The sequence below is a fragment of the Eptatretus burgeri genome, chromosome 18 (assembly GCF_056783735.1).
Source record: "Eptatretus burgeri isolate ZD-2024b chromosome 18, Ebu_testis_v1, whole genome shotgun sequence".
Taxonomy (NCBI): domain Eukaryota; kingdom Metazoa; phylum Chordata; class Myxini; order Myxiniformes; family Myxinidae; genus Eptatretus; species Eptatretus burgeri.
In genome coordinates this window covers 38,966,991-38,988,672 of record NC_140978.1, presented here as the reverse complement: position 1 = coordinate 38,988,672, position 21,682 = coordinate 38,966,991, and the positions used below count along the sequence as shown (strand labels likewise).

The window sequence follows — 21,682 nt, the reverse complement described above, 5'->3', positions numbered from 1 at the left end:
CTCCGCCCTTTGACTTGTGGCGAGGTGTTTTGCGAGGTGTTTTTAATACCGTGGCAGTGAGGTGTATTTAATAATGTGGCAGTGATGTGTTTTTCATAATGGGGTGGTGAGGTGTTTTTAATACCGTGGCAGTGAGGTGTATTTAATAACGTGGAAGCGAGGTGTATTTAATAACGTGGCAGCGAGGTGTATTTAATAACGTGGCAGCGAGGTGTTTTTCATATTTGGGTGGCGAGGTGTTTTTAATAACATGGCAGTGAGGTGTATTTAATAATGTGACAGTGATGTGTTTTTCATAATGGGGTGGTGAGGTGTATTCAATAACGTGGCAGTGAGGTGTATTTAATAACGTGGCAGCGAGGTGTTTTTCATATTGGGGTGGCGAGGTGTTTTTAATAACATGGCAGTGAGGTGTATTTAATAATGTGGCAGTGATGTGTTTTTCATAATGGGGTGGTGAGGTGTATTTAATAATGTGGCAGTGATATGTTTTTCATATTGGGGTGGCGAGGTGTTTTTAATAACATGGCAGTGAGGTGTATTTAATAATGTGGCAGTGATGTGTTTTTCATAATGGGGTGGTGAGGTGTATTTAATAATGTCGCAGTGAGGTGTATTTAATAACGTGGCAGCGAGTTGCTTTTCATAATGGGGTGGCGAGGTGTTTTTAATACCGTGGCAGTGAGGTGTATTTAATAATGTGGCGATGAGGTGTTGTTAATAACATGACAGTGATGTGTTTTTCATAATGGGGTGGTGAGGTGTTTTTAATAACATGACAGTGATGTGTTTTTCATAATGGGGTGGTGAGGTGTTTTTAATAACATGACAGTGATGTGTTTTTCATAATGGGGTGGTGAGGTGTTTTTAGTAGCGTGGCAGCGAGGTGTATTTAATAATGATGTGACGTGTTTTTAATAACGTGGCAGTGAGGTGTTTTAAATAATGAGGCGGTGAGGTGTTTTTAATAACGTGGCAGTGAGGTGTATTTAATAATGTGGCGGTACGGTCTTTTTAATAACATGACAGTGATGTGTTTTTCATAATGGGGTGGTGAGGTGTTTTTAATACCGTGACATTGAGGTGTTTTTAATAACGTGGAAGCGAGGTGTATTTAATAATGAGGTGACGTGTTTTTAATAACATGGCAGTGAGGTGTATTTAATAATGTGGCGGTACGGTCTTTTTAATAACATGACAGTGATGTGTTTTTCATAATGGGGTGGTGAGGTGTATTTAATACTGTCGCAGTGAGGTGTATTTAATAATGTGGCGATGAGGTGTTTTTAATAACATGACAGTGATGTATTTTTCATAATGGGGTGGTGAGGTGTTTTTAATACCGTGACATTGAGGTGTTTTTAAGAACGTGGCAGCGAGGTGGATTTAATAATGTGGGGTACGGTCTTTTTAATAACATGACAGTGAGGTGTTTTTAATAATGTGGCGGTGAGGTGTTTTTAATAACGTGGCAATGAGGTGTATTTAATAATGTGGCAGTACGGTCTTTTTAATAACATGACAGTGAGGTGTTTTTAATAATGTGGCGGTGAGGTGTTTTTAATAACGGGGCAGTGAGGTGTATTTAATAATGTGGCGGTACGGTCTTTTTAATAACATGACAGTGATGTGCTTTTCATAATGGGGTGGTGAGATGTTTTTAATACCGTGACAGCGAGGTGTATTTAATAATGTGGCGATGAGGTGTTTTTAATAACATGACAGTGATGTATTTTTCATAATGGTGTGGTGAGGTGTTTTTAATACTGTGACATTGAGGTGTTTTAAGAACGTGGCAGCGAGGTGGATTTAATAATGTGGCGTTACGGTCTTCTTAATAACATGACAGTGATGTGTTTTTCATAATGGGGTGGTGAGGTGTATTTAATAACGTGGCAGTGAGGTGTATTTAATAACGTGGCAGCGAGGTGTTTTTCATGTTGGGGTGGTGAGGTGTTTTTAATACCGTGGCAGTGAGGTGTATTTAATAATGTGGTGATGAGGTGTTTTTGATAACGTCGCAGTGAGGTGTATTTAATAATGTGGCAGCGAGGTGTTTTTATTAACATGACAGTGATGTGTTTTTCATAATGGGGTCGTGAGGTGTTTTTAATACCGTGACAGTGAGGTGTTTTTAATAACGTGGCAGCGAAGTGTATTGTATAATGAGGAGGTGAGGTGTTTTTAATAACGTGGCAGTGAGGTGTATTTAATAATGTGGCGGTGAGGTGTTTTTAATAACGTGGCAGTGAGGTGTTTTTAATAATGTGGCGGTGAGGTGTTTTTAATAACGTGGCAGTGAGGTGTTTTTAATAATGTGGCGGTGAGGTGTTTTTAATAATGTGGCAGTGAGGTGTATTTAATAATGTGGCGGTACGGTCTTTTTAATAACATGACAGTGATGTGTTTTTCATAATGGGGTGGTGAGATGTTTTTAATACCGTGACAGTGAGGTGTATTTAATAATGTGGCGATGAGGTGTTTTTAATAACATGACAGTGATGTATTTTTCATAATGGTGTGGTGAGGTGTTTTTAATACTGTGACATTGAGGTGTTTTTAAGAACGTGGCAGAGAGGTGGATTTAATAATGTGGCGGTACGGTCTTTTTAATAACATGACAGTGATGTGTTTTTCATAATGGGGTGGTGAGGTGTATTTAATAACGTGGCAGTGAGGTGTTTTTAATAACGTGGCAGTGAGGTGTATTTAATAACGTGGAAGTGAGGTGTATTTGATAATGTGGCGGTGAGGTGTTTTTAATAATGTGGCAGTGAGGTGTATTTAATAATGTGGCGGTGAGGTGTTTTTAATAACGTGGCAGTGAGGTGTTTTTAATAATGTGGCGGTGAGGTGTTTTTAATAACGGGGCAGTGAGGTGTATTTAATAATGTGGCGGTACGGTCTTTTTAATAACATGACAGTGATGTGTTTTTCATAATGGGGTGGTGAGATGTTTTTAATACCGTGACAGTGAGGTGTATTTAATAATGTGGCGATGAGGTGTTTTTAATAACATGACAGTGATGTATTTTTCATAATGGTGTGGTGAGGTGTTTTTAATACTGTGACATTGAGGTGTTTTTAAGAACGTGGAAGTGAGGTGTTTTTAATAATGTGGCGGTGAGGTGTTTTTAATAATGTGGCAGTGAGGTGGATTTAATAATGTGGCGGTACGGTCTTTTTAATAACATGACAGTGATGTGTTTTTCATAATGGGGTGGTGAGGTGTATTTAATAACGTGGCAGTGAGGTGTATTTAATAACGTGGCAGCGAGGTGTTTTTCATGTTGGGGTGGTGAGGTGTTTTTAATACTGTTGAAGTGAGGTGTATTTAATAATGTGGCGATGAGGTGTTTTTAATAACGTGGCAGTGAGGTGTATTGAATAATGTGGCAGCGAGGTGTTTTTAATAACATGACAGTGATGTGTTTTTCATAATGGGGTCGTGAGGTGTTTTTAATACCGTGACAGTGAGGTATTTTTAATAACGTGGAAGCGAGGTGTATTTTATAATGAGGCGGTGAGGTGTTTTTAATAACGTGGCAGTGAGGTGTATTTAATAATGTGGCGGTGAGGTGTTTTTAATAACGTGGAAGTGAGGTGTTTTTAATAATGTGGAGGTGAGGTGTTTTTAATAACGTGGCAGTGAGGTGTATTTAATAATGTGGCGGAACGGTCTTTTTAATAACATGACAGTGATGTGTTTTTCATAATGGGGTGGTGAGATGTTTTTAATACCGTGACAGTGAGGTGTTTTTAATAACGTGGGAATGATGTGTTTTTAATAACGTGGCAGTGAGGTGTATTTAATAACTTGGAAGTGAGGTGTATTTAATAATGTGGCGGTGAGGTGTATTTAATAACGTGGCTGTGAGGAGTTTTTAATAATGTGGAGGTGAGGTGTATTTCATAATGTAGCGGTGAGGTGTATTTAATAACGTGGAAGTGAGGTGTTTTTAATAATGTGGAGGTGAGGTGTTTTTAATAACGTGGAAGTGAGGTGTATTTAATAATGTGGCGTGACAGTCTTTTTAATAACATGACAGTGATGTGTTTTTCATAATGGGGTGGTGAGGTGTTTTTAATAACGTGGCAGCGAGATGTTTTTAATAACGTGGCAGTGAGGTGTTTTTAATAATGTGGCAGTGAGGTGTTATTAATAACGTGGCAGTGAGGTGTATTTAATAATGTGGCGGTGAGGTGTTTTTAATAACGTGGCAGCGTGGTGTATTTAATAATGTAGTGGTGAGGTGTTTTTAATAACGTGGAATCGTGGTGTATTTAATAATGTGGGGGTGAGGTGTTTTTAATAACGTGGCAGCGTGGTGTATTTAATAATGTGGCAGCGTGGTGTATTTAATAACGTGGCAGCGTGGTGTATTTAATAATGTGGTGGTGAGGTGTATTTAATAACGTGGCAGCGTGGTGTATTTAATAATGTGGAAGCGCGGTGTATTTAATAATGTGGAAGCGTGGTGTATTTCATAACGTGGCAGCGTGGTGTTTTTAATAACGTGGCAGCGTGGTGTATTTAATAATGTGGAAGCGCGGTGTATTTAATAATGTGGAAGCGTGGTGTATTTCATAACGTGGCAGCGTGGTGTTTTTAATAACGTGGCAGCGTGGTGTATTTAATAACGTGGCAGCGTGGTGTATTTAATAATGTGGAAGCGAGGTGTATTTTATAATGTGGCAGCGTGGTGTATTTAATAACGTGGCAGTGAGGTGTTTTTAATAACGTGACAGTGATGTGTTTTTCATAATGAGGAAGTGAGGTGTTTTTAATAACGTGGTTGCGAGGTGTATTTAATAATGAGGTGGTGAGGTGTTTTAATAATGAGGCGGTGAGGTGTTTTTAATAATGAGGCGGTGAGGTGTTTTTAATAATGTGGCAGTGAGGTGTATTTAATAATGTGGCGGTGAGGTGATTTTAATAACGTGGCAGTGAGGTGTTTTTAATAATGTGGCGGTGAGGTGTTTTTAATAACGGGGCAGTGAGGTGTATTTAATAATGTGGCGGTACGGTCTTTTTAATAACATGACAGTGATGTGTTTTTCATAATGGGCTGGTGAGATGTTTTTAATACCGTGACAGTGAGGTGTATTTAAAATGTGGAGATGAGGTGTTTTTAATAACATGACAGTGATGTATTTTTCATAATGGTGTGGTGAGGTGTTTTTAATACTGTGACATTGAGGTGTTTTTAAGAACGTGGAAGTGAGGTGTTTTTAATAATGTGGCGGTGAGGTGTTTTTAATAACGTGGCAGTGAGGTGGATTTAATAATGTGGCGGTACGGTCTTTTTAATAACATGACAGTGATGTGTTTTTCATAATGGGGTGGTGAGGTGTATTTAATAACGTGGCAGTGAGGTGTATTTAATAACGTGGCAGCGAGGTGTTTTTCATGTTGGGGTGGTGAGGTGTTTTTAATACTGTGGAAGTGAGGTGTATTTAATAATGTGGCGATGAGGTGTTTTTAATAACGTGGCAGTGAGGTGTATTGAATAATGTGGCAGCGAGGTGTTTTTAATAACATGACAGTGATGTGTTTTTCATAATGGGGTCGTGAGGTGTTTTTAATACCCTGACAGTGAGGTATTTTTAATAACGTGGAAGGGAGGTGTATTTTATAATGAGGGGTGAGGTGTTTTTAATAACGTGGCAGTGAGGTGTATTTAATAATGTGGCGGTGAGGTGTTTTTAATAACGTGGCAGTGAGGTGTTTTTAATAATGTGGCGGTGAGGTGTTTTTAATAATGTGGCGGAACGGTCTTTTTAATAACATGACAGTGATGTGTTTTTCATAATGGGGTGGTGAGATGTTTTTAATACCGTGACAGTGAGGTGTTTTTAATAACGTGGGAATGATGTGTTTTTAATAACGTGGCAGTGAGGTGTATTTAATAACTTGGAAGTGAGGTGTATTTAATAATGTGGCGGTGAGGTGTATTTAATAACGTGGCAGTGAGGAGTTTTTAATAATGTGGAGGTGAGGTGTATTTCATAATGTAGCGGTGAGGTGTATTTAATAACGTGGAAGTGAGGTGTTTTTAATAATGTGGAGGTGAGGTGTTTTTAATAACGTGGCAGTGAGGTGTATTTAATAATGTGGCGTGACAGTCTTTTTAATAACATGACAGTGATGTGTTTTTCATAATGGGGTGGTGAGGTGTTTTTAATAACGTGGCAGCGAGGTGTTTTTAATAACGTGGCAGTGAGGTGTTTTTAATAATGTGGCGGTGAGGTGTTTTTAATAATGTGGCAGTGAGGTGTATTTAATAATGTGGCGGTGAGGTGTTTTTAATAACGTGGCAGCGTGGTGTATTTAATAATGTAGTGGTGAGGTGTTTTTAATCACGTGGCAGCGTGGTGTATTTAATAATGTGGCGGTGAGGTGTTTTTAATAACGTGGCAGCGTGGTGTATTTAATAATGTGGCGGTGAGGTGTTTTTAATAACGTGGCAGCATGGTGTATTTAATAATGTGGCAGCGTGGTGTATTTAGTAATGTAGCAGTGAGGTGTTTTTAATAACGTAGAATCGTGGTGTATTTAATAATGTGGGGGTGAGGTGTTTTTAATAACGTGGCAGCGTGGTGTATTTAATAACGTGGCAGCGTGGTGTATTTAATAATGTGGTGGTGAGGTGTATTTAATAACGTGGCAGCGTGGTGTATTTAATAATGTGGAAGCGCGGTGTATTTAATAATGTGGAAGCGTGGTGTATTTCATAACGTGGGAGCGTGGTGTTTTTAATAACGTGGCAGCGTGGTGTATTTAATAACGTGGCAGCGTGGTGTATTTAATAATGTGGAAGCGAGGTGTATTTAATAATGTGGCAGCGTGGTGTATTTAATAACGTGGCAGTGAGGTGTTTTTAATAATGTGACAGTGATGTGTTTTTCATAATGAGGAAGTGAGGTGTTTTTAATAACGTGGTGGCGAGGTGTATTTAATAATGAGGTGGTGAGGTGTTTTTAATAATGAGGCGGTGAGGTGTTTTTAATAATGAGGGGGTGAGGTGTTTTTAATAATGAGGCGGTGAGGTGTTTTTCATAATGAGGAGGAGAGGTGTTTTTAATAACGTGGCAGCGAGGTGTTTTTAATAACATGACAGTGATGTGTTTTTCATAATGGGGTGGTGAGGTGTTTTTAATAACTTGGCAGTGAGGTGTATTTAATAATGTGGCGGTGAGGTGTTTTTAATTACATGGCGGTACTGTCTTTTTAATAACATGACAGTGATGTGTTTTTCATAATGGGGTGGTGAGGTGTTTTTAATAACGTGGCAGTGAGGTGTATTTAATAATGTCGCGGTGAGGTGTATTTAATAATGTCGCGGTGAGGTCTTTTTAATAACACTAGTATGTGCCCGTAAAAAAAAAAAAAATAATAATAATAATAATCATAATAAATAAATATTCAAACCGCGAGCAACAAACAACAACCACACAGGCCGTTTCTTCGCTCTCGCGTGCCCGTACGTGCGTGGCGTGGAAGTTCGCATATCACAGTTACGATGATTCGCAATTCAGGTTTTAATGGCCAATTAATCAATTAGCGCTAATGTATTTTACCTTTTCGCAATGTCATCGCAAGGAAAAACAAAAAGAGAAGAGAAGAGAGAAAAAAAATTACTTCCTGGTTCGGAGCATACCAGCACTCTGATGTTACCGAAAATTATGCACCGTCTCATATGAAACCGATCATAATTTGCGGCATTGTGTTTATCTGTAAATGCGCATAAGAAATCGAGAAATTATTAGAATACACGAAGTCATCACTCTCCGGAAGTCCGTACGTTGTAACCCGTAATGGGGAACGCAGCTGAGCTTCCCTTTCACATCGGCCACGCCCACGCAACAACGTGTCTTGTCATTGGTTTGGTAAATAAATGGCCATAACTTGGGAAGCACTTGTCCGATTAATATCAAACCTTGAAAACGCACATTCTCTGGTCCGCAACAATATACCTGGCAAGTTTCAATTAGATCGGACCAGTGGTTGTCGAGAAACAGCGGTCTCACACACACACACACACACACACACACACACACACACACACACACACACACACACACACACACACACACACACACACACACACACACACACACACACACTGTAGGAATTATAGATAGATGACAGTGATGTGTTTTACATAATGGGGTGGTGAGGTGTTTTTAATAACGTGGCAGTGAGGTGTATTTAATAATGTGGCGATGAGGTGTTTTAATAACATGGCGGTGAGGTGTTTTTAATAACGTGGCAGTGAGGAGTTTTTAATAACGTGGAGGTGAGGTGTTTTAATAACGTGGCAGTGAGGTGTATTTAATAATGTGGCGATGAGGTGTTTTTAATAATGTCGCAGTGAGGTGTTTTTAATAACGTGGCAGTGAGGTGTATTTAATAATGTGGCGTGACAGTCTTTTTAATAACATGACAGTGATGTGTTTTTCATAATGGGGTGGTGAGGTGTTTTTAATAACGTGGCAGCGAGGTGTTTTTAATAACGTGGCAGTGAGGTGTTTTTAATAATGTGGCGGTGAGGTGTTTTTAATAATGTGGCAGTGAGGTGTATTTAATAATGTGGCGGTGAGGTGTTTTTAATAACGTGGCAGCGTGGTGTATTTAATAATGTAGTGGTGAGGTGTTTTTAATCACGTGGCAGCGTGGTGTATTTAATAATGTGGCGGTGAGGTGTTTTTAATAACGTGGCAGCGTGGTGTATTTAATAATGTGGCGGTGAGGTGTTTTTAATAACGTGGCAGCATGGTGTATTTAATAATGTGGCAGCGTGGTGTATTTAGTAATGTAGCAGTGAGGTGTTTTTAATAACGTAGAATCGTGGTGTATTTAATAATGTGGGGGTGAGGTGTTTTTAATAACGTGGCAGCGTGGTGTATTTAATAATGTGGTGGTGAGGTGTATTTAATAACGTGGCAGCGTGGTGTATTTAATAATGTGGAAGCGCGGTGTATTTAATAATGTGGAAGCGTGGTGTATTTCATAACGTGGGAGCGTGGTGTTTTTAATAACGTGGCAGCGTGGTGTATTTAATAACGTGGCAGCGTGGTGTATTTAATAATGTGGAAGCGAGGTGTATTTAATAATGTGGCAGCGTGGTGTATTTAATAACGTGGCAGTGAGGTGTTTTTAATAATGTGACAGTGATGTGTTTTTCATAATGAGGAAGTGAGGTGTTTTTAATAACGTGGTGGCGAGGTGTATTTAATAATGAGGTGGTGAGGTGTTTTTAATAATGAGGCGGTGAGGTGTTTTTCATAATGAGGAGGAGAGGTGTTTTTAATAACGTGGCAGCGAGGTGTTTTTAATAACATGACAGTGATGTGTTTTTCATAATGGGGTGGTGAGGTGTTTTTAATAACTTGGCAGTGAGGTGTATTTAATAATGTGGCGGTGAGGTGTTTTTAATTACATGGCGGTACTGTCTTTTTAATAACATGACAGTGATGTGTTTTTCATAATGGGGTGGTGAGGTGTTTTTAATAACGTGGCAGTGAGGTGTATTTAATAATGTCGCGGTGAGGTGTATTTAATAATGTCGCGGTGAGGTCTTTTTAATAACACTAGTATGTGCCCGTAAAAAAAAAAAAAATAATAATAATAATAATCATAATAAATAAATATTCAAACCGCGAGCAACAAACAACAACCACACAGGCCGTTTCTTCGCTCTCGCGTGCCCGTACGTGCGTGGCGTGGAAGTTCGCATATCACAGTTACGATGATTCGCAATTCAGGTTTTAATGGCCAATTAATCAATTAGCGCTAATGTATTTTACCTTTTCGCAATGTCATCGCAAGGAAAAACAAAAAGAGAAGAGAAGAGAGAAAAAAAATTACTTCCTGGTTCGGAGCATACCAGCACTCTGATGTTACCGAAAATTATGCACCGTCTCATATGAAACCGATCATAATTTGCGGCATTGTGTTTATCTGTAAATGCGCATAAGAAATCGAGAAATTATTAGAATACACGAAGTCATCACTCTCCGGAAGTCCGTACGTTGTAACCCGTAATGGGGAACGCAGCTGAGCTTCCCTTTCACATCGGCCACGCCCACGCAACAACGTGTCTTGTCATTGGTTTGGTAAATAAATGGCCATAACTTGGGAAGCACTTGTCCGATTAATATCAAACCTTGAAAACGCACATTCTCTGGTCCGCAACAATATACCTGGCAAGTTTCAATTAGATCGGACCAGTGGTTGTCGAGAAACAGCGGCCTCACTCACACACACACACACACACACACACACACACACACACACACACACACACACACACACACACACACACACACACACACACACACACACACTGTAGGAATTATAGATAGATGACAGTGATGTGTTTTACATAATGGGGTGGTGAGGTGTTTTTAATAACGTGGCAGTGAGGTGTATTTAATAATGTGGCGATGAGGTGTTTTAATAACATGGCGGTGAGGTGTTTTTAATAACGTGGCAGTGAGGAGTTTTTAATAACGTGGAGGTGAGGTGTTTTAATAACGTGGCAGTGAGGTGTATTTAATAATGTGGCGATGAGGTGTTTTTAATAATGTCGCAGTGAGGTGTTTTTAATAACTTGGCGTTGAGGTGTTTTTAATAACGTGGTAGTGAGGTGGTTTTAATAACGTGGCGGTGAGATATTTTTAATAACTTGGCGTTGAGGTGTTTTTAATAACGTGGTGGTGAGGTGTTTTTAATAACGTGGCGGTGAGGTGGTTTTAATAACATGGCGGTGAGGTGTTTGTAATAACGTGGTGGTGAGGTGTTTTAATAACGTGGCGGTGAGGTGTTTTTAATGACGTGGCGGTGAGGTGTTTTTCATAAAGTGGGGTTGAGGTGTTTTTCATAACGTCTCGGTGAGGTGCTTTAAATAACGTGGTGGTGAAGTGATTTTAATAACGTGGCAGTGAGGTGTTTTTTAATAACGTGGGGGTGAATTGATTTTTATAACGTGGCAGTGAGGGATTTTTTGAAACACTTTGAGAGTGGACAAGACCATACTTGTTCATTTTCGTTCTACTTTATACACTTTTATTAACTATCCCACTCACGTGAAGCCAAAAGTTGCATTCAGCAATTGGTTCATGTCTGTCTGTCCCTCTGTCCATCCAAAACGTCAATTTATGATTGAGGACCAACTTATTGAAATGGAATGTTATATTTTGAAAATTAATCAGAAAATTAATCAGAAAACGAACCTGAAGCTTCACAGTACTTTCGATCTGAATTCGTCTCGATCGCATATATGCAGACAAGAGTGAAATAATATCTTCACTCTTTCTGCCTATCTGGCAATCTGGCAATGAAACAAAATCTAAAATCATTCCAAAAAGGAAACTTACTGTTTTTACAGATGTTATAAAGGACACAAACAACAAGCACGAATAACTAATGCAACGTGTTTTACGAGGTGATGTAAAAGACGCTCCGTCAACAGCAAGCTTCTGGAAATTTTTATTTTATATGACCTTTGCGCAATCTTTGTGTTATTTCAACTTAATTACATACTTGAACATGAGGATACAAATCGTATTCCTGTCACGTCCAAAAACCTCCAGTTTTGCAGTACTTGGGCATATTAAATGCAGTACTTGTATAAGACACTGCATGAACAGCACTAAACTTCTGGAACTTTTTTTTTTAACAAGACCTTTAAAATAATTATTTCATTGGAATTGAATTATAAACTTGAATACTGCATGGATTAATGTGTTCTATGAACTCTCTCGTTATCACAACTGTTATTTATTAATTAATAAGCCCAAATTTATGCTTTAGAATTGTTATTTTGGGAGAAACCATAGTTTTTGGTATCCTTCAGGAATGCATCTCCTATTTATTTTAAGGAACGTATCCCGAGTGTATAGTGAGGTATTCGTTTATAAATCGAAACATATTCATGACATACATCATCTCACTTTGCACTATCTCAACCACTGTCCCCATCCATTTTAGTTTTCCTTTGGGATCTACCTATCTGTGGCTGCTGGTTGTATCATTTTCTGGGGGCACGGCTGTGCAGCTGATGCAGTGCCTTCTATTATTATCATTACACTGGTACTCATTTCGCTGACCTCCACCTGGTAATTCAGTGGCCGACAAGGGCTCAAACTCAAAATCCTAAATCTTAAGCCAGCCAACTTAACTGTTAAGCCAACATCAGACTTTCAGATCTACCTCATGTTGACAGAACAAAATAAGTGAACATTTGCTGGTTTGCAGAAGTTTGGTGTATGTCCTTAAATATAACATAACTTATTCTCTGCACATCATTTCCTTGTCAAATCTATTCACGAAATGGTGCAATTCTGTATATATATATATATATATATATATATATATATATATATATATATATATATATATATATATATATATATATATATATATACACATATATATATACACATATATATACACATATATATAATATATATCTATATATATAAAGTTGAAAGTGTGTCTGTCTGTGTGTGTGTGTTTGTCAGTGACCTATGCACGCGAAACGCACTGGACTGATCCTCACCAAACTTCACATGCTGACAGAACATGTACCCGGAAGTGTCCCATGTAAAAGAATTGTACTTCCAACTTCCGGTTTCCGAATTATGACGTCATCACCTGATTTTGTAACGTTAATTTTTCAAGTTCAGCCGATTAACATGGGGCCAACGCCATTTGCAATAGAATGAAAAAATAATGCTGCAGTCAATTGAAGACAATGACTTCCGACTTCCCGGTTTCCGAATTATGACGTCTTCACCTGATTGCGTAACGTTAATTTTTCAAGTTCAGCCGATTGACATGGGACCAACAGAATTTGCTGGAGAATGAGAAATTAATACTACAGTCAATTGAAGACAATGACTTCCGGGTTTCCAAATTATGACACATTTTCTTTGTTCATTATTGTTATAACCATGGTTATAAAAACCATTTTTATTGTTACTGTATAACGTTTTTACGTCACTTCGGCCTGGATTCGGGATCAGCGATCAAATAACGTAAATCACGATTAAATAATTTTCTTGATGATGCGGGAGTTACAGCAATGCCAACCCTCCCGATTTCATCGGGAGGCTTCCGAAAATTCACCCAAACTCCCGCCCTTACGATCACTATCCTTATCCTCCCGAAATTTTGATATTTTTGCACTGTTCACTAATCAGAATGTACTAGTATGAGAATTGAATGAAAAGCATCGTCTGCTACGTATAGCATGTGGTAACTCCATAACGTTCGCTGCTACCAAATTGTACGTAAAAAAATGCAAATTCAAATGAGGAGCAGCGAAACATTGGGTCTGGATCTCGCTTAGGCGATCATGCACTGAGATTTAGTGCATGCGGTATGTGTGCAATACAGTGCATGCGGTATGTATGCACAGTGTATATGCATGCGATACGCTCACTGCATGCAGCTGGGCCCCGTACCAGCCCGGCGGTCGCGACCACCGTGCGGTGTTTAATTTAACAGCCGCTAGAGTTCTACGAGTCGCGCTGCAGCTGTGGAACATCGACTTCGAAGTTACCGATGCTTCAAGCCCTCGATGTTGATTACGAAATGGCAGAAAAGAAGCTTACGAAGACCAAGAAATGGTCTCAGAAGTACAAGACCGAATACAGTCTCCAATACCCGTGTATTCGAAAGTCTGAAAGAGGAATTCATCATGCGTATTGTACAGTATGCAGCGTTGATATTTCAGTTGAGCACGGAGGTCGCGATGATATTCGGAAGCACGTTGGAAGCAAACGGCACACAGACATTGCAAAGGAGAGATCTTCGAGCACGAGTACCGGTACACTTCTGAATTATTTCACCAAACAAGGGACAAGCGAGGAAGAGGATGTTACCCGAGCGGAACTTCTCTTTAGTGGATTTATTGTGGAACATAACTTGCCCATATCAGTCTCAGATCATGCTGGACCTCAATTTCAAAAGATGTTTCCAGATTCAAAAGTTGCTTCAAAGTATGGATGTGCAAGAACAAAAACTTGCAAGATGTGCAAGATGTGCAAGAACAAAAAAAAAAAATAATAATAATAAAATAAAAAAAAAACAAGAACAAAAAGCAAGAAAAAAAAAAAAAAAAAAAAAAGAACAAGAACAAAGAAGAAAAAAAGAACACTGGTCAACAATTTTTTACTTTCTGAATGTTGTCTAGATTTCTACAAGTGAATTAGGGTATTCTGGCACTGCTGAATCAGGAAATGGCATCCGTTTCTCTCCATCAGGTCAGGTTTTTGTGCTAAGTTGATTTGAAAAAATCAGATCTTGTGACAAAATCAATTACATTTTTGTGGCATTATCAGCTGATTTTTGTCAACACATATCATCCTAAACATGTTTTTAAGAAAAAAAAATGTTTTGCCAACAACATTTATTGATTACATGATAGAAACATCGATTACTGTCATCTGAATGGTGGGCATTGATAAAGGTAAGTACAAGTAAATTGCATGTTGCGTCACCACTGTTCAAACTTCAGGGCTTGAACTTCCGTTTCTTCGAACTCCTGGAATGTTCAGCGGCAGGGAGGTCTCTCTTCAGATTCCAACAGTAGTCAGCCATCATGACTGCGTCCCAGCGACCCTGATACCTGGTCTCCATCTCCTTCATGTCCTGATGCAATCTCTCCCCCTGCTCGTCACTCATTGAACCCAGGTTCTCAGGAAACCGGTTCATATGTGAAAATAGGTAGTGCATCTTGATGCTCATGTTGCAGCCCAGGTTTCTGAAAGCAGTCAGCATGTTGTTGACAAGTTCTGCGTAGTTTCTGGCCTTATTGTTGCCAAGAAAGTTCTTCACTACCAAAACAAATGTCTTCCACGCTTCCAGTTCCACTTCATTCATTGAGTTTTTGAACTCTGGATCTCTGATGAGCTGACGGATCTGAGAACCATCAAAGATGCCAACTTTCAACTTCTCCATGGTCAATCCTGGAAAAGCCTGGCACAAGTAAGTGAAGCAGTCACCATCTTTGTCCAGAGCCTTGGTGAACTGCTTGATTAAGCCGAGCTTGATGTGCAGCGGTGGGAAGAGTATTCTGTCTCTGTCCACCAGAGGGTCGTTGATGACGTTCCTTTCTTTGCATGGCACCAATTCCTCCCGCACAGGCCAGTCCTTCTTCGTGTAATGCTGAGCACGGTCCCTACTATCCCACATGCACAGAAAACATGGGTACTTGGTGAAGCCAGACTGTTGTCCCAACAAAAAGTTCACCATCTTCAGGTCAACACAAATAAACCACTTATGCTGATCATAACCAATTTTCTCCAGCACGTACTTCACCACTTCATACTTCTCCTTCAGTGTAGTCGAGTGAGCGATGGGTACAGAGGCAAACTGGTTGCCGTTGTGTAGCAGAACACATTTCAGTGATCGCTTGCTGCTGTCAATGAACAGTCTCCAATCTTTGGGTTCGTACTGTGGCACTCCAAGCTTGAGCAGAAGCGCATGTCATAAATTGGCGCATGTAGGTATTGTACATTCTTCAGAGTTCGTTATTTCAAGAAATACAACTTTTTTGTATCACATTATTACAAAATCTGCCCCATTAACTTTAGTTTTGATCCACGAACTTTATGCTTTGCCTCACCAATTTTTGGAAGATTTTGAGGTTTTATGACTTCAAACTGATCCCTTTTCGACATAATCACCTAGAACTATCGTACCTGAATACTTCTTGTCATTAAAATAATTATTTCCAATTAAAACAATTATTTGACATGACATTTTACCCCCACCAACTTCTTCTAAAATGCTCCACACATGCGTACATGTGAACAAAAATGTAAAAAACGACATGTGGCCATATCTCAAAAACTTGACCTGATTGAACAAAACTAATGTGAGTTTTGGATTCAGCGCATCAGATTCGTCCTAAATCAGCTTAAAAAATGCAGACAACAAATTTGTTGTTGACCAGTGTAATTGGTGAGTTGTCAAATGTTACTGCTTCATCTATTGCCGATATTGCTAGACTAGCTCCATTTAGCCAAGCTACAGACGGTAGCAATGACAGTGGTGAGGCCCAGCTATATCCTGTCCTGATTTCGTACTATGACAACAGTGCTGGGATTGTGAAGCAAGGTTTGCTAAGTTTGCCTGCGTGCAAACAAGATTCCACTGGAGAAAACATTTTCAAACTGCTTGATCATGAGTTCAGTGACAGGAAAATTCCGTGGGGAAATTGCGTTTCCTTTTATGCTGATAATGCCTCTGTCATGGTGGGCAAGCACAAAGGAGTCGCTGCTTATATCCACAAACAAAATCCAGAGTGCAACATCATGGGATGCCCTTGCCATATGATGCACAATACGGCCAAGAAGGCGGCTCAGGCCTTACCCATTGAATTAGATGACTTTCTCATCGATATTTACTACTACTTGGACAAAAGTAGTAAACGCGTCAAAGGAGTGAAAGCACTGCAAGAACTCTGTGATGCCCCGACACAAGATTCTGAAGCATGTCACAACAAGGTGGCTGTCCCTTGGTCAGTGCCTAGACAGGCTGATTGAACAGTGGGAGCCACTTCGCCTCTTCTTCAAAGAAGAAGTACGAAGAAAAATGCAACCAACTGTAGCCAAGACTCTAACAACGAGCAAGAAGGACGGCACTGTATCTACTGCCAGTACTGGCACTGCAGGATCAAGCACTCGTGGAGCAGCATTCACCACTACCACTGCAGTATCTGCTGCGAAGAAGACAGCAGGGACAGCACCAAAACCAATGCTGAGAGCAGGTAGCATCACCGGCCCTTCATCACGTTCATCTACAAAGTAGATTCCTTCAGAGTCGAGAAAGACTGTGATAGTCCCATCTACAGGCAAAGAAGGACCCAAGTTAAGTTCTGCTTTTGCCAAATCACTTGATAGAAGCTCAGCAAAACCTTCGAATCAGAGGTCTTCTTCCTTGGCTGCACCTACCTCAAGCTCTCTCCTCAAACGTAAAATTGGATCTGGTACTACGAGTCTGACCTCTTCTGCTGGCAGTAAACGCAAGTGTGATCGCCCTGCGGCTAAGTGTACTACGAGTTCTACAACTAAAAGCGCATCTTCCTCAAACACTGTGCAGGAATCTAGAGAAAAACGTGTCAACAGGATGTTCTTGTCTCCACAAACAAAACTCTATTGTTTCTTCCTTCGATATGCTAACAAGCTTTTTGAGAAGGGGAATCTTCTGCTCCAAAGAGACGAACCCTGTATTCATCTCCTGCACGGAGAATTGAATGGTCTTCTGAAAGATATCTTCGTGTGGTTTTTGAAACCATCGGTGTCATCGGTTGCTCTGGTAAATGTACCCTTCTCTGACAGAAATCATCAGAAGAATGATGAGGACCTCATGATTGGGAACGATGCCAAACTGTATATAAGGGAACAAAGGAGTCTCAAGAAATCCACCTTCACTCTGAGTGAGTCAGACATCCAAGGTTTCTTCAGTGCAGTTCGCTCATATTATGTGAAAGCCTGCAATTACATCTTCAAAACCTGGCCGCTAGATGATGAATTAGCCAAGCATGCTCAGGTGCTGGATGTTAAGCTACACCAAGAAGTGGGGTTTGACTGTGTGGAGTTTTTCATCAAGAAATTCCCCTGTCTGTTCAGTGGCGGTGATAGTGACATAGACAGTCTTGAGAGTGAATTCGCTCACTACCAGGCAGACGCCTCCATAGCTACAATTGCTACTGAGACAGTGAGAGTGGATGAGCAGTGGCATCGGATTTCACAGCTCACAGATCCCTGCACTGGTGCCAAGAAGTATCCTAATTTGAGCAAAGTGATGAAGGGAATCTTGGTCATTCCTCATTCGAACGCATCATGTGAGCGGGCACTCAGTCTTGTACGGAAGAATCATACTGAATTTCGTCCCAATTTGAGTGTCAAAACCCTGGAAGCTCTCTTAATTGAAAAACTAGCTCATAACACCCCTTGCTACCAGAGAGAATACAGCAAAGACATAATCAGAAGGGCAAAAAGAGCCACACAGCTGTCACTCAGCAAAGCTGCCATGGAAAAAGCAAGCAGCAGTAGTACCAGTAAGGGAAGACCAGCCAGTAAGGGAAGAAAAATATTGCTTCTTTTGTGCTTTTTGTTAATCTTTGATTGTCCCCTAACTTACTAATATTAACATACATGTAACATTAAAAAGTGCACAATTTTCCCCTTTTTTTGTTCAAAAAGTGGGAATTCTTAACATGTTAAATGCTCCAAAATAGGGCTCAGAGGGCACTAGAGAGCATCTAGAACCCCAGAGCTTCCAGGGCCCTAAGGCGGGCCCTGGACCCCGCCGCAAGGGTCGAGCGCTCCGCGCTCGAGATGTGCGCTTCGCGCACATTATTTGGTGTCGGTTGAAAATCCTCCCTAATTCTGATTTCCAAAAGTTGGCATCTCTGGAGTTATCTTTATTAAAATCAGAAGAGAAAATATACACCATGTCTGATATTTGGATCTTTCATGTCTCTGACGATGCCTTTATCTCCAGGGACGCATCATTCCCCATGACAAAAACCGGAAGCAAAAGGGTCAAAGCCGACGACACGGATTCCAAATTGCTAGGGTATTGTGTTGTTGTTGTTGTTGTTGTTTACTATTCTCTCATGTGCACGCGTTGAGTATGAAGCTCACTATGTTCGCTATTAAATGCTGTGCGGTGTATAAACACGATCGGGTTTGATTTCTATGTTGCGAATATTGTATCCACACTATGAAAAGTGTGTGTGTGTATGTGTGTGTATGTGTGTGTGTGTGTGTTTGTGTGTGCGTCAGTGTATGTATGTGTGCGTGTCCATGTGTATGCGTGAGTGTGTGTGTGTGTGTGTGTGTGTGTGTGTGTGTGTGTCCATGTGTGTGTGTCAGTGTGTGTGTGTGTGTGTGTGTGTGTGTGTGTGTGTGTGTGTGTGTGTGTGTGTGTGTGTGTGTGTGTGTGTGTGTGTGTCAGTGTATGTGTGGCAGCCTCTACAATTTTACAATTAACTGTGATATATACTCCTTCAGACCCGCCGTCATCCACGGGATTCCTGTGCCAAGCATGGGTATCCCTGCTAGTATATGTGTGTGTGTATATATATATATATATATATATATATATATATATATATATATATATATATATATATATACACACAATCATATATATATATATATATATATATATATATATATATATATATATATATATATATATATATATACACACACACACACACACACACACACACACACACACATATATATATATATATATATATATATATATATATATATATATATGTATATATATATAAAATTTGCATCTACGTAATGTCTGTATGTGGCTGCAAGACCCTGACTCTTATAAAATGCCTTCCATAAGAAAATGTGCTTCTCACCGTCGCAGCAACAGCTTGGGATGATTCTTGCTTTCAATGTTTTTTTCAATTAGGTCAGAGAGCAATTGCTTGAGAACATCAGTAGCAAACTCCATTTTGCCTTGGAGTGCTGTCATGATGAGTGAAGCAACATTCCCGCGGTCACGCATCGAGAAGCTTCGCTGAGCTTCCAGGGTGCGGATGAATGCCAGCAGGAACACTTTGTTGTTGAGTAATGTCCCAAACTGCTTTAGACCTTTCTCCACGCTCTCCTGTCGATTCCCAGGAACCTGTGGACATGAGAGAGTAGTGTGCACTTTTCAATTGTTGTAAACGTCTGAGCGAGGTGTTCTTAAATACAACAGGGAGGTGTGAAAAACTAAACCATTTACCCTCATTTTCACATGTTGCTTGAAAAAAAACATACCATTGTTTGCATCATATTTGATTGGTTTTTTTTAGGGGAGGGAGGAGGGCAGTGTGGAGGGTGCAAGGCCACGAGGAGGGTTCTTTCAGATGTTCCTCAATGTAGCTTTAAAACCTAAGGGTCTGCTTAGAGTTTTCAAGAAAAGCTTTGAACACCTTCCAGGTAGAGTTAGTGTTTTTAATTTCTTGAATATTTCTCTCTTATCGTGCTCCAGTGCCAAGCCTAAGGAAGACTCTCAGAACAGGTGGTCTTTCATATGAGTGCTCTCAAGACACCATACCCCTTATGATGACACATCTACTTTACCCTTTTGCATGATAACTAAGATATCATGATAACTTTTGCAGATATGATAATATAGTAAATTAATTAATATCAGAAGGTAACAAAATGTTGTATTTTCAAGGAAATATGAAATATATTTTCTCAATCCCTCCTCCATTTAAAAAACATATCATGAAAGGAAATTAACAGCAGAAGAACAATTTTCACCGATGCTGTTTCTGGCACATTCGTGCTGTATGATGGTTTATTCATTCCGATACAGCACCTGGCTGTGAGTTTGCATCAATTATTGCAGGGTCATGGTGATGCAAAGCCCCCTGTAGGTTGAAGCAGAAATTTGGAGTTTGTTCAGGCTGCCGGCAATAACTCGCCGACTCTTCATGAAGGACACTGTGGGATCTTTAACGTCCACCAACTAATGCTGGCAGACTTGGATGCCCAGTTGAATGCCCATTCGAGGGACGGTACACACATCGATGCATCGCCCTGCCTGTGAAACACCGGGATGATATTATATATCTGGGCCGTGATAAGGGAGAGGGGATGAAGAGATGGAAAAGATCTCACACCTCAAGTTCCTTGAGTACTGGATGCTCTTCAATGCCCGGAAAAAGGACTCTCATGGCATATGTGCGATAGTCCAAGAACGGGATTCCAGCCCCATCAAGATCACTTGTTAGTTCATTAATATCAGTCTGGAGCTCCGCAAAAGCTGTCAGCACACATTACATACATTATACATATTCCATTGACACAAATGTACAACACTATTAAATGACACATTTTAACAAATATTATGAGATTAACATGTTTCATTTCACTTCTAAATAACATCAACCAACCTTCCTTGCATTCCAGAGCAACACGTGACTCAAGGTTGTCCATCTGCATCTGTAGGCGCCGCAGTGTCTGGTCACTTTCCTTTGACTTTTGCTTGTAAGCTATGAGAACCACAACAATGACAAATAACAGCAAGCCACCGCCAACTGCAATGCCAACTATGGCAGTAAGGCTGAGTAGACTCTCCGACAGGATGTGAACTGTGCCAGGATAAAAGCGCAGGTCACCCACATGCACCTGAAAACCACAGATCATCCAGGGTTCACAAATTTAAATAACAGTGCAGTATTTTTTGCTCATAATAACAATGACTCATGTTTGCACATTTATGTGTAAAAGATAACTATGAAAATATTTTCTTTGAACAGTAATTATTAATTGTGCATGCTCATTTGCCAAAGTTCAAGTTCTGATCGGGTGTTGGTCAGCCTTGGGAGAAAACACAACTGAGACACAGTATCAAACACCACGTTCCAGATCGCCTGAGATATAACGTGATTAGATTATTATTCCATGTTTGAGGTTCTTCAGGCATTCATTTTAGAATGTGTAGTTTTTCCAGCAATAATAATAATAAAAACTATAACTCAAAAAGATTATTGAGAAGAAGGCCAACAGTACCCACTGTTTTCTATTTGCATAGAACATGACCTATGGTTGACTTAGAAAAGCCAAAAATGAAGGGAATGTTGCAAAACTCTGACATACAAATATCATTCCACAACTAAGCTCTTTATTATAT

General features: G+C 39.9%; 1 protein-coding gene across 2 annotated transcripts in view; it reads right to left on the bottom strand.

The window, feature by feature from the left end:
* The window catches only part of LOC147008934 (plexin-A2-like), a 297,247-nt gene that overhangs the window by 77,713 nt on the left and 197,852 nt on the right, over nucleotides 1-21,682 (bottom strand). For both annotated transcript variants that reach the window (XM_085864308.1, XM_085864309.1), the window contains 3 exons: nucleotides 20,943-21,177; nucleotides 20,670-20,812; nucleotides 19,410-19,678 (listed from right to left, as the gene is read on the bottom strand). In XM_085864308.1, coding sequence (XP_085720434.1) covers nucleotides 19,410-19,678; nucleotides 20,670-20,812; nucleotides 20,943-21,177 — 647 coding nt within the window. The remainder of the gene's footprint in view (nucleotides 1-19,409; nucleotides 19,679-20,669; nucleotides 20,813-20,942; nucleotides 21,178-21,682) is intronic.